General features: G+C 42.7%; 1 protein-coding gene across 1 annotated transcript; it reads left to right on the top strand.

Moving 5' to 3' along the window:
• Positions 1-2,950: 2,950 nt before the first annotated feature.
• cytl1 (cytokine like 1) lies at positions 2,951-10,390 on the top strand. The gene is made up of 4 exons (XM_061932708.2): positions 2,951-3,223; positions 3,293-3,337; positions 10,005-10,151; positions 10,228-10,390. Exons 1-4 carry the CDS (start codon positions 3,083-3,085, stop codon positions 10,327-10,329), a joined length of 435 nt encoding a protein of 144 aa, XP_061788692.2. The 5' UTR covers positions 2,951-3,082; the 3' UTR covers positions 10,330-10,390.
• Positions 10,391-14,389: the final 3,999 nt, after the last annotated feature.

Below are 14,389 nucleotides of genomic sequence, written 5' to 3'. Positions count from 1 at the left end.
GTAGGGATTTTTAATGTCCAGCAGATGTCAGTATTTAGTGACACAGTATCGACACAGTATCAATACAGTTTTGCAATGTGTCGAAACGCTTCATGATGCCTCATCAACCCATCACTATATTTGAAAAACTATTTTAAATGTTTTCATTACATTCTGAGAACGACATTTTTTTATTTTTTTTTAAACAAAGACTAAAAATTTGGTTTAAAAACATGCAAACAAAATGTTTTAAATGCTTTAATTTTAATATGTACAAAAAGTCATTATTTGCAATTTTGAGTCTTTACATACTTTTTGTACTCATGCAGTTCATGTAGCACTCAACTTTTTATTTGTAAAGAAGAGGGTGTGGAGAAGGGTGTGTCAGTCCATCGCTAGCCAGGCATTAAAAAAATAGAGCTAAAAATTAGTGATCATTAATCTTCACCAAGACGTGACTTTGGTCACTTGATTGACATTGACAACACCCGAGGGTCTTGTGAGATGACGCTGGCTGCTGCTGCCAGATCATTATTAAGAAAAAAAACGACCGACAGGAAGGCGAGAAACACTTTTTATTTCAACGGACTCTCGCGCCGTACCTGCCGTCAAAACTCTAAAGACCGACTGCACAGTTCCTGTCTTCACAATAAAAGCGCCGCTGCATCCTGCCTGCGCTAACAAAATAAGAGTCTCAGAAAGCTAACAAGCTAGGGAGTTTGCTGCCGATGTATTTCTTAAAAAAAGGGTATAAGAAGCAATCACTTTCATGTGGTTTTGGACAGAAAGGAGGACTTTTTTTTCTCCTCCATTTGAAAATGTGGAGGTTATCATCACTACTGTCTGATTCCTATCAATGCAAGTCATCACAATCATAGCAACTTATGTGTTAAACATGCTTGTATTATCATTAAACACCTTTAACTTGTTAACAAAACGTCTCTTTCATAAATAAATCAATATAAATGATAAATATGAATGAGGTAGATCCCCTCCATTTGGTCAATTGAAAAGTAGCTGGCCTGCAGCTATACTGTAGGTCAGTGTTTTTCAACCTTTTTTGAGCCAAGGCACATTTTTTGCATTGAAAAATTTCGGAGGCACACCACCAGCAGAAATTATTAAAATTAAACTCAATTGACAGTAAAAAGTCGTTGTCGCAATTGTTGCATATGACTTTAAACCATAACCAAGCATGCATCACTATAGCTCTTGTCTCAACGTAGGTGTACTGTCACCACCTGTCACATCACACAGTGACTTATTTTGACTTTGTTGCTGTTTTCCTGTGTGTAGTGTTTTAGTTCTTGTTTTGCGCTCCTATTTTGGTGGCTTTTTCTCTTTTTTTGGTATTTTCCTGTAGCAGTTACATGTCTTCCTTTGAGCGATATTTCCCGCATCTACTTTGTTTTAGCGATCAAGAATATTTCAGTTGTTTTTATCCTTCTTTGTGGAGACATTGTTGATTGTCATGTCATGTTCGGATGTACTTTGTCTTTGCTCCACAGTAAGTCTTTGCTGTCGTCCAGCATTCTGTTTTTGTTTACTTTGTAGCCAGTTCAGTTTTAGTTTTGTTCTGCATAGCCTTCCCTAAGCTTCAATGCCTTTTTTATTAGGGGCACTCACCTTTTGTTTTTTTTTTGGTTTAAGCATTCGATACCTTTTTTACCTGCACCCTGCCTCCCGCTGTTTCCGACATCTACAAAGCAATTAGCTACCGGCTGCCACCTACTGATATGGAAGAGTATTACACGGTTACTCTGCCAAGCTCTAGACAGCACCGACACTCAACAACAACACATAATTTTCAGACTATAATTACTGGTTTGCAAAAAATATTTTGAACCCAAATAGGTGAAATTAGATAATTTCCCGCACAGTGGTTGGAAAAACACTGTTGTGGGTACATCATCAAACGCCTCCCTACAGACGGATTAGTGGCAGAAAAATAAATAGTATTGACAGACGGATGTTCCACAGTACCAAAAGTCATACTTGCCAACCTTGAGACCTCTGATTTCGGGAGGTGGGGGGTGGGGGCGTGTTCGGGGGTGGGCGGGGCGTGGTTGGGGGCGTGGTTAAGAGGGGAGGAGTATATTGACAGCTAGAATTCACCAAGTCAAGTATTTCATACATATTATATATATATATATATATATATGTAGATATCTACATCCTGAAAATATGCAAACAAAACTGTGTTTAGATAATTGATACTTCAAACTTGCATGAATAAATATTAAGGAATATAACATAACTTGGCTTCTGAGAGTTTCAAAATGTAATGAATAAAATGCTAAAGTTGTTGATAAACAAGCAATTATTTTACTAATTAAATATGGTCATTTTAAATGAATTATTATGATAATTTAAAATCAATTATTTGAAATATGTTTATTTTAGTGTATAATTCTATGGCTGGATGTAATAAGGAGTCACGAAAAAATACAATTAATTTTGATGTTTTTAGCAAAATATAGTAAAAATGCATTTAGTTTATTTTTTATTTTTTATTAATAAATATATTTATTTTTAGGTAAAATAAACATAATAATACAATTTATCTCTAGTCTGGATGATTTAGTTCTTGTCACCCTGTTGTCCTCCCGTCACGAAAAAAAAGGCTGTCCTCACTCAGGTCCGCATGGAGCTGGAGGGGGCGTGGCTTCCAGCTCTGGCTGAAAATCGGGAGAATATTTGTCCCGGGAGTTTTTCGGGTGAGGCGCTGAATTTCGGGAGTCTCCCGGAAAATTCGGGAGGGTTGGCAAGTATGCCAAAAGTGCATAACATTACACGTCTGAAGTGTGGTTTGCTGTGAAGAAAGTGACGTCTCACTCTGCTCTAACTAGTTTAACGCTTGATCATCAAAAAACCCCGTCGGTGTTTGCAATATGTTGACTATTGGTTGATTTCATGGCGACATCGTAACATAAAAGATGAACAGCAGCAGTGGCCAGACGCTGTCTTGTTACGTCATCCGCGTCTACCCTTTCTGTCATTGAAAGTTGGAAAGTCCTCCCCTTTTCGGCTCCAGTGAACGCAGCCTTCCGTTAGTCAGCCCCGAGCGCAGACTGGCAGGCGAGCGGCGGACCTGATCAGAACCATGAGGTTCGGACTGACGATCGTGTTGTTGGGCTTCGTGTGCGTGTCGGAGTGTGCTCCCCCGACGTGTTACTCCAGGGCACTCGGCCTCAGCAAAGAAGTCATGACCCTTTTGGATAAGATTCACACCTACCATCGCACGGTATGCGCACTTTTCTCATCAGGCGTCAAATGTACGTTTTCTTCAATTGTCTTGTCTTGTCTTTGGCAGAAAACGTGTGCTCGCCATCTGCCCGCCATCTTCCTGGATGTGCATGTAAGTTTGAAATGTGCACTCTGACTTGCATAGGAATTAATTTACCACTAGAGCCGTAGTTATCAAACTTTCTTCCACCATAATGACATTACACTACAGTAGCGTAGTAGACCTAAGTAGTCATAAAGTACCACCATAATGACAACATTAAAATACAGTAGTGTAGTAGACCTGAGTATTCATTAAGTACCACCATAATGACATTACACTACAGTAGCGTAGTAGACCTAAGTAGTCATTAAGTACCACCATAATGACAACAATTAAAATACAGTAGTGTAGTCAACCCAAGTACCACCATAATGACAACATTAAAATACAGTAGTGTAGTAGACCTAAGTATTCATTAAGTACCACCATAATGACAACAATTAAAATACAGTAGTGTAGTCAACCCAAGTATTCATTAAGTACCACCATAATGACATTAAAATACATTAGTGTAGTAGACCTAAGTATTCATTAAGTACCACCATAATGACAACATTAAAATACAGTAGCGTAGTAGACCTAAGTATTCATTAAGTACCACTATAATGACAAGATTAAAATACAGTAGTGTAATAGACCTAAGTATTCATTAAGTACCACCATAATGACAACAATTAAAATACAGTAGTGTAGTCAACCCAAGTATTCACTAAGTACCACCATAATGACACTAAAATACAGTAGTGTAGTAGACCTAGGTATTCATTAAGTACCACTATAATGACAACAATAAAATACAGTAGTGTAGTCAACCCAAGTATTCATTAAGTACCACCATAATGACAACAATTAAAATACAGTAGTGTAGTCAACCCAAGTATTCATTAAGTACCACCATAATGACAACATTAAAATACAGTAGCGTAGTAGACCTAAGTATTCATTAAGTACCGCCATAATGACAACAATTAAAATACAGTAGTGTAGTCAACCCAAGTATTCATTAAGTACCACCATAATGACATTAAAATACAGTAGTGTAATATACCTAAGTATTCATTAAGTACCACCATAATGACAACAATTAAAATACAGTAGTGTAGTCAACCCAAGTATTCATTAAGTACCACCATAATGACAACATTAAAATACAGTAGCGTAGTAGACCTAAGTATTCATTAAGTACCACCATAATGACAACATTAAATACAGTAGTGTAATAGACCTAAGTATTCATTAAGTACCACCATAATGACAACAATTAAAATACAGTAGTGTAGTCAACCCAAATATTCATAAGTACCACCATAATGACAACTTTAAAATACAGTAGTGTAGTCAACCCAAGTATTCATTAAGTACCACCATAATGACAACATTAAATACAGTAGTGTAGTAGACCTAAGTATTCATTAAGTACCACCATAATGACAACATTAAATACAGTAGTGTAATAGACCTAAGTATTCATTAAGTACCACTATAATGACAACAATAAAATACAGTAGTGTAGTAGACCTAATTATTCATTAAGTACCACCATAATGACAGCATTAAAATACAGTAGTGTAGTCAACCCAAGTATTCATTAAGTACCACCATAATGACAACATTAAAATGCAGAAGTGTAGTAGACCTAAGTATTCATTAAGTACCACCATAATGACAACAATTAAAATACAGTAGTGTAGTCAACCCAAGTATTCATTAAGTACCACCATAATGACAACATTAAAATACAGTAGTGTAGTAGACCTAAGTATTCATTAAGTACCACCATAATGACAACATTAAAATACGGTAGCGTAGTAGACCTAAGTATTCATTAAGTACCACCATAATGACAATATTAAATACAGTAGTGTAATAGACCTAAGTATTCATTAAGTACCACTATAATGACAAGATTAAAATACAGTAGTGTAATAGACCTAAGTATTCATTAAGTACCACCATAATGACAACAATTAAAATACAGTAGTGTAGTCAACCCAAGTATTCATTAAGTACCACCATAATGACAACATTAAAATACGGTAGCGTAGTAGACCTAAGTATTCATTAAGTACCACCATAATGACAACATTAAATACAGTAGTGTAGTAGACCTAAGTATTCATTAAGTACCACTATAATGACAAGATTAAAATACAGTAGTGTAATAGACCTAAGTATTCATTAAGTACCACCATAATGACAACAATTAAAATACAGTAGTGTAGTCAACCCAAGTATTCATTAAGTACCACCATAATGACAACATTAAAATACAGTAGTGTAGTAGACCTAAGTATTCATTAAGTACCACCATAATGACAACATTAAAATACAGTAGTGTAGTAGACCTAAGTATTCATTAAGTACCACCATAATGACAACATTAAAATACAGTAGCGTAGTAGACCTAAGTATTAAGTACCACCTTAATGACAACAACACACTACAGTGGTGTAGTAGACCTAAGTAGTCATTAAGTACCACCATAATGACCAACATTACACTACATCGACGTCCCTTATGTGGGCTCTGTACCGAGGATGTCGTTGTGGCTTGTACAGCCCTTTGAGACTTTTGTGATTTAGGGCTATATAAATAAACATTGATTGATTGAGTGATTGATAAAGTAGCATAGTAGGCCTAAGTAGTCATTAAGTACCACCATAATGACCAACATTAAACTAAAGTAGCATAGTAGGCCTAAGCAGTCATTAAGTACCACCATAATGACAACATTAAAAACAGTAGTGTAGTAGGCCTAAGTATTCATCAAGTGCCACCATAATGACCAACATTACACTAAAGTAGCATAGTAGGCCTAAGTAGTCATTAAGTATCATCATAATGACAGACATTACACTAAAGTAGCATAGTAGGCCTAAGTATTCATCAAGTACCACCATAATGACCAACATTACACCAAAGTAGCGTAGTAGGCCTAAGTAGTCATTCACAACAAGGCAGAGGTTTTATTTAACAAGTATATTTAATATTTTTTTGGCCACTGTAACACAGTTTGAACAGTAAGACTGTGTTTGAATATTTTTAGGTGATTTTTTTTGGGGCGTACCACAGGTTGAGAATCACTATAGTACACCATTGAATTTGACTATATTGATAACATCTACATCTATTGTTTAGTGCAAAATATTACAGACCAATTGAAATGAGGCTGTATGACTTTGTTTTATAGTTACAGTTTTGTTTGCGATTTGACCGTCAATGAAAATGAGTTTGACACTCTTACCTGAGGGGAAATCTTTTTTTTCCACCCAAAGGACTCACACTGGGATGTGAGTTTGTATACTGATACTGGACTGAAATGCCGTCCTATCATCCCTTCCTTGACCCACTATTTAGAGAAGTACTGCATTAGATAAGTGTTTTTTAACCATAGGGCCCATTCTAGGGCTGTGAGTACACCCGAGAGGTTTGCCAAAAAAATTAGCTTTTCACCTGACAGTGGTACTCAGTTGTAATACCCTTTTCCACCACTTTATAAGCAAACAGAAGAAGTCTGATGTTGAAGTCATAGAGAAGTTCCCATCCATCCATCCAGCCTTATCAGAGAAGTCCAGACTTCCCTCTCTCCAACTTCTTCGTCCAGATCTTCCTGGGGGATCCCGCGGCTTTCCCAGGCCAACTGGGAGACATAGTCTCTCCACCCTGTCCTGAGTCTTCCCTGTGGTCTCCTACTGGTCGGATGCACCCTAAACATCTCCCTAGGGAAGCGTTCGGGGGTGCATCCTGACCAGATGCCCAAACCACCTCAACTGGGTCCTCTCCATGTGGAGGAGCAGCGGCTTTACTTTGAGCTCCCCCCGGATGACAGAGCTTCTCACCCTATCTCTAAGCGAGAGACCCGCCACCTGGTGGAGGAAACTCATTTCGGCCCTTTGTACCCGTGATCTTGTCCTTTCGGTCATAACCCAAAGATCATGATCATAGGTGAGGATGGGAACGTAGATCGACCGGTAAATTGAGAGCTTTGGCTTTCAGCTCAGCTCCTTCTTAAACACGACGGATCGATACAGTGTCCGTATCGCTGCAGACGCTGCACTAATCTGACTGTCAATCTCACGATCCACTCTGACCTCACTCGTGAACAAGACTCCGAAGTGTTTGAACTCCTCCACTTGGGGCAGGATCTCCTCCCCAACCCGGAGATGGCACTCCACCCTTTTCCGGGCAAGAACCATGGATTCGGACTTTGAGGTGCTGATTTTCATCCCAGTCGCTTCACACCCAGCTGCGAACCGATCCAGTGAGAGCTGAAGATCCTGGCCAGATGAAGCCAGTCGGACCACATCATCCGCAAAAAACAGAAACCTAATCCTGCAGCCACCAAACCGGCTCCCCTCAACGCCCAGACTGCGCCTAGAAATTATGTCCATAAAAGTTGTAAACAGAATCACAATCCTGCAGCCACTAAACTGGCTCCCCTCAACGCCCTGACTGCGCCTAGAAATTATGTCCATAAAAGTTGTAAACAGAATTCTCATCCCAGTCGCTTCACATCCGTCTGCGAACCGATCCAGTGAGAGCTGAAGATCCTGACCAGATGAAGCCAGTCGGACCACATCATCCGCAAAAAATAGAAACCTAATCCTGCAGCCACTAAACCGGCTCCCCTCAACGCCCAGACTGCGCCTAGAAATTATGTCCATATAAAAGTTGTAAACAGAATCGGTGACAAAGGGCGGTTCTGGCGGAGTCCAACCCTCACTGGGAACGGGTTTTACTTACTGTGCGGACCAAGTTCTGACACTGATCATACAGAAAGCGGTATGATACCCCATACTCTCTGAGCACTCTCCACAGGACCTCCCGAGGGACACGGTTGAATGCCTTCTCCTAGTCCACAAAACACATGTAGACTGGTTGGGCAAACTCCAATCCTGCCCAGAGTATAGAGTTTCGTTAGTGCAAAAAATATGACTAAAGTGGTGAAGCTAGAATTTTCATTTGCACTTTAATTTTATTGACAGCTTAGTTAAGAAACATCTTTATTTGTTTAGCTCATTTTCTTTAGCACTACATAATTATATGTAAATGTATTTTTCATCATTATTAGATTATTATTATTAGAAGATCTTCAGCTCTCACTGGATCGGTTCGCAGCCGAGTGTGAAGCGACTGGGATGGGAATCAGCACCTCCAAGTCCGAGTCCATGGTTCTCGCCCGGAAAAGGGTGGAGTGCCATCTCCGGGTTGGGGAGGAGATCTTGCCCCAAGTGGAGGAGTTCAAGTACCTCGGAGTCTTGTTCACGAGTGGGGGAAGAGTGGATCATGAGATCGACAGGCGGATCGGTGCGGCGTCTTCAGTAATGCGGACGCTGTATCGATCCGTTGTGGTGAAGAAGGAGCTGAGCCGGAAGACAAAGCGCTCGATTTACCGGTCGATCTACGTTCCCATCCTCACCTATGGTCATGAGCTTTGGGTCATGACCGAAAGGACAAGATCACGGGTACAAGCGGCCGAAATGAGTTTCCTCCGCCGAGTGGCGGGGCTCTCCCTTAGAGATAGGGTGAGATGGTCAGAAATACCATGGTCTGTAAACCAGGCACGGGTAGATTTTGCGCTGTGTGCAGGCGCCAAGTCCTGTTGGAACTTGAAATCTCCATCTCCATAGAGCAGGTCAGCAGCAGGAAGCATGAAGTGCTCTAAAACTTGCTGGTAGACGGCTGCGTTGACCCTGGATCTCAGGAAACAGAGTGGACCGACACCAGCAGATGACATGGCACCCCAAATCATCACTGATGGTGGAAACTTTACACTAGACTTCAGGCAACGTGGATCCTGTGCCTCTCCTGTCTTCCTCCAGACTCTGGGACCTCGATTTCCGAAGGAAATGCAAAATTTGCATGGTTGGGTGATGGTTTGGGGTGCCATGTCATCTGCTAGTGTCGGTCCACTCTGTTTCCTGAGATCCAGGGTCAACGCAGCCGTCTACCAGCAAGTTTTAGAGCACTTCATGCTTCCTGCTGCTGACCTGCTCTATGGAGATGGAGATTTCAAGTTCCAACAGGACTTGGCGCCTGCACACAGCGCACAATCTACCCGTGCCTGGTTTACGGACCATGGTATTTCTGTTCTAAATTGGCCCGCCAACTCCCCTGACCTTAGCCCCATAGAAAATCTGTGGGGTATTGTGAAAAGGAAGATGCAGAATGCCAGACCCAAAAACGCAGAAGAGTTGAAGGCCACTATCAGAGCAACCTGGGCTCTCATAACACCTGAGCAGTGCCAGAAACTCATCGACTCCATGCCACGCCGCATTAACGCAGTAATTGAGGCAAAAGGAGCTCCAACCAAGTATTGAGTATTGTACATGCTCATATTTTTCATTTTCATACTTTTCAGTTGGCCAACATTTCTAAAAATCCCTTTTTTGTATTAGCCTTAAGTAATATTCTAATTTTGTGACACACGGAATTTTGTATTTTCATTTGTTGCCACTTCAAATCATCAAAATTAAATGAAATAAACATTTGAATGCATCAGTCTGTGTGCAATGAATAAATATAATGTACAAGTTACACCTTTTGAATGCAATTACTGAAATAAATCAAGTTTTTCAAAATATTCTAATTTACTGGCTTTTACCTGTATAGTAATGAACATACCATTGGTAGAAACCCCAACTAATCTGATAGAGTCATGTTTACTTGGCCTACGTGAGCATCTAATTTATTAGTGCCTGTGAAAACCAAAGCCAACATGGTTTTATCATCGTAGAACTCCTGCATCACTACCAAACTGCGTGACTTCCTCTACGTGGTGCTCAACCACCCCAGCCAGTACTGCAGGGAGCGGCCCAGGATCGTGCTGCTCAAACGCAAAATCCAGAACTTGTACTCCATCATCTCAAGGATTTGTTACCGGGTGAGAGAATGCCAAGTATCTGACTGGCCTTGTCTCGCAGCTTCAGCGTGACCTTGCGTCTTTATTGCTTTGGCAGGACCTGGTGTTTTTCACAGACGACTGCGAGGCCATCGACACGGGACACAGCAGGCCTCACTTTGCAGAGGACAGGCTTCAGCTTCTGCAGGAAGAGAGATAAGCAGCCCACAGAGTAGCCTGAAAGAAGCACTCAAATACAAATATAAACAACTAGTAGTGTATTTATTCGAATACTCTGACTTAGCTGCACGCTCAAGTTCGGGACATGCATGGGTACATTCCTGCGATGAGGGCAGGACTTTCCACAGGAAATTTGCTGAATGCCAACCATGCCGACGCAAACCTTGAAATAATAAACCAGTGAGAGATGCCGGTGAGTCGGGCTCGGCCTGTGCTTACTTAAGCAGGGCCGATCAAAGCTGTGTGTCATTGAGAGAAATAAGCGGTGTTGTCGTAACCCTTACTCGGACTGGGATGCCTTGAAAGGAACTCTATTTGCAAAGTTGAACTTGCTGGCTGAAAAAAAAAACAAGTACAGTAGCACGGCTTCCAGTCAGATGCATTGTTTGTATAGCGCTAAAGCAATATTGACACCAAAATATCTCATTCCTGAAAGAGCATATTATTGTAGTTTATTTTACGCTTGTTTGTCGACTATATTTGAAAGCTATCCATCCATCCATCCATCTTCTTCCGCTTATCCGAGGTCGGGTCGCAGGGGCAGCAGCCTAAGCAGGGAAGCCCAGACTTCCTTCTCCCCAGCCACTTCGTCCAGCTCTTCCTGTGGGACCCCGAGGCGTTCCCAGGCCAGCCGGGAGACATAGTCTTCCCAACGTGTCCTGGGTCTTCCCCGCGGCCTCCTACCGGTCGGACGTGCCCTAAACACCTCCCTAGGGAGGCGTTCGGGTGGCATCCTGACCAGATGCCCGAACCACCTCATCTGGCTCCTCTCCATGTGGAGGAGCAGCGGCTTTACTTTGAGCTCCTCCCGGATGACAGAGCTTCTCACCCTATCTCTAAGGGAGAGCCCCACCACCCGGCGGAGGAAACTCATTTCAGCCGCTTGTACCCGTGATCTTGTCCTTTCGGTCATAACCCAAAGCTCATGACCATAGGTGAGGATGGGAACGTAGATCGACCGGTAAATTGAGAGCTTTGCCTTCCGGCTCAGCTCCTTCTTCACCACAACGGATCGATACAGCGTCCGCATTACTGAAGACGCCGCACCGATCCGCCTGTCGATCTCACGATCCACTCTTCCCTCACTCGTGAACAAGACTCCGAGGTACTTGAACTCCTCCACTTGGGGCAAGATCTCCTCCCCAACCCGGAGATGGCACTCCACCCTTTTCCGGGCGAGAACCATGGACTCGGACTTGGAGGTGCTGATTCTCATCATTTGAAAGCTAACGCAAGAATAAACATTTTGGTTTAGCAGTTTGATTATTTATGGCTGTTAACTTATTACTAGGCAAATCCTGACTTCATGGTTAAAGCACTGTAAATGTTAAATGGTCAAGTTGCCTCCTTCAGGTTACCCAAGTAGACACCCAATTACCACAAAGATATTGTTACTTGTTTAAATTGTATGGCGTTGAGACCCTGAGGGTCACTAGACGTCTCCAGTTTGTACGGTCCTGGGAGGTTGCTCGGTTAGAGGTCCTGGACGACAATGTTTGACCAAGGATGGCTCCAGCCGGCTGTTAACAAGTCTACTAACTCCTTCCCTGTCAACAACAACTGGAGAGTTTAACTCTGTTCCTTTGCCACCGCATGCAGAGCAACTCCAGGCCTACAGACTTTACACACACACAACGAACCTTGGCTATATATACCCCCACCCCACACCTTTTCCACGGCTTCACCCTACGTAGTATGAAGGACAACAGCGCAGCGCCCCTAGTGGCTGGCTGCTTTAAGCCGGATGCCTGCCCCCTCCCCTTCTGTTGCAAGTCTTGTGGTTTCTTGTCAACATTAGTATATGTACTTTTTTTTTCTCTGCCCAAGTCTGTGCCTCCTCCCCTATAGGAGCCCAGTCTGAAATCGACTTTTTTTTACTCACCCTCCCCCAGCATCTACCTTTTCCCCACTTTGTACGGGGCGCCACAAGTGGCGATCCATCACCGTTCCTGTAAAATGTTTGTTTGTCTAATCTTGAACGGGTTTGTGGTGAAAATGAAATGTACTTGTGCAAAGACAAATAAGTGCATACCACCATACCATAGTCAAATTCTATTCTGGTGGCGTGGGACAGTAGAGGAAATGTCCAAGGCATCGAGCGCGGCGCTAGTCAAGGACACAAAGAATGTTGGAGTGACTGGTTCTTTGACGCAGCTCCGCTTTGGTGATATGGTCATACCACAGCACGGCCTTGATGGTTTTAAAGGGACGAGACTGGAAGCAATGGATCAAAAAAAAAGGACTGACAGGACAGGACAGGACGTGGCATTGTAGACCTAGACCTTGGTGCGATGGGACGTCTCACGCCATCTCCTTAAAGGTCTCCAGAGGTTTCTCGTGACACCAGCAGCCAATCCTTGTCTGTTCATCTCTGTCAGATTGTCCTCTGTGTTGGTCTCCTCAGAGCCTAAGAAAACGTATAAAGATACAAACTGTGGGTTTTAAGACAAAGACAATGGGGATTTGGCCCGTTACCGACATGGTTTTAAGACAAAGACAATGGGGATTTGGCCCGTTACCGACATGCATGAGCTTGGTCTTTGACTTTGAGTTTAGTAGCCTCATTGTCGAACACACAAAGGGCTTCCTTCAGCTCAGGGCATGAGGGGCCAAACAAGGTTGTGTTGTCCGCGTAGTCATGGTCGGTTAGATTGTAGTCACTGATCTCAAATCCAGGGAAACGGGTGGACACTGCTGTCATCAGATGGTCGATACAGTTGAACAGGTCTGGTGCTGCCACACAGTCCTAACAGACATCAGCGGCAAAAGGGAACTAGTTGGTCTCTCTGCTGTCAACATAGACACAGCCTCTCGTGCAGGGGTGGCCAAACTTTTTGGCTCAGGGGCCACATTAGCTTTTGAAATTTGACAGATGAGCCGGGCGACCACACGATGCATTTCAATGCATATCGTATCTGTTGAAATTAGAGTAGACTTCCCAAACATGGGCTATACATCTATTTTCAACAATATCATATCAGAACCTCAAAATGGTATTACAGGGTTAACACTTTCATTGTCTTTCAGTGGGAGCAGTGTTGTTGATCACCCTTTTTTGCCAATGCGTCGAAGTCTAATATCGGCTTTGTTGTGGCAATTCTCAAAACAGATCTTTGCTTAATTTTGTTCTAATATTTTGCGGGCGGGAATAAAAAGACCAACGGTCCGGATGTGGCTCTCGGGCAGTAGTTTGCCTACCCTTGCTTTCGTCATCAAACAAAACAAAAATGCGGCTGCTAGACTTTTGACAAGAACAAGAAAGTTTGATTTTATTACGCCTATACTGGCTCACCTGCACTGGCTTCCTGTGCACTTAAGATGTGACTTTTAGGTTTTACTACTTACGTATAAAATACTACACGGTCTAGCTCCATCCTATCTTGCTGATTGTATTGTACCATATGTCCCGGCAAGAAATCTGCGTTCAAAGAACTCTGGCTTATTAGTGATTCCCAGAGCCCAAAAAAAGTCTGCGGGCTATAGAGCGTTTTCTATTCGGGCTCCAGTACTATGGAATGCCCTCCCGGTAACCGTTAGAGATGCTACCTCAGTAGAAGCATTTAAGTCCCATCTTAAAACTCATTTGTATACTCTAGCCTTTGAATAGACCCCCTTTTTAGACCAGTTGATCTGCCGTTTCTTTTCTTCTCTCCTCTGCTCCCCCCTATCCCTTGTGGAGGGGGAGACACTCAGGTCCGGTAGCCATGGATGGGGTACTGGCTGTCCGGGGTCGGGACCCGGAGTGGACCGCTCGCCTGTGTATCGGTTGGGAACATCTCTGCGCTGCTGACCCGTCTCCGCTCGGGATGGTTTCCTGCTGACCCCACTGTGGACTGGACTCTTACTATTATGCTGGATCCACTATGGACTGGACTCTCACAATATTATGTCAGACCCACTCGACATCCATTGCATTCGGTCTCCCTAGAGGGGGAGGGGGGGGTTACCCACATATGCGGTCCTCTCCAAGGTTTCTCATAGTCATTCACATCGACGTCCCACTGGGGTGAGTTTTCCCTTGCCCTTATGTGGGCTTTGTA

The sequence above is a fragment of the Nerophis lumbriciformis genome, linkage group LG38 (assembly GCF_033978685.3).
Source record: "Nerophis lumbriciformis linkage group LG38, RoL_Nlum_v2.1, whole genome shotgun sequence".
Taxonomy (NCBI): domain Eukaryota; kingdom Metazoa; phylum Chordata; class Actinopteri; order Syngnathiformes; family Syngnathidae; genus Nerophis; species Nerophis lumbriciformis.
This window is presented reverse-complemented; position numbering and strand designations above follow the sequence as displayed.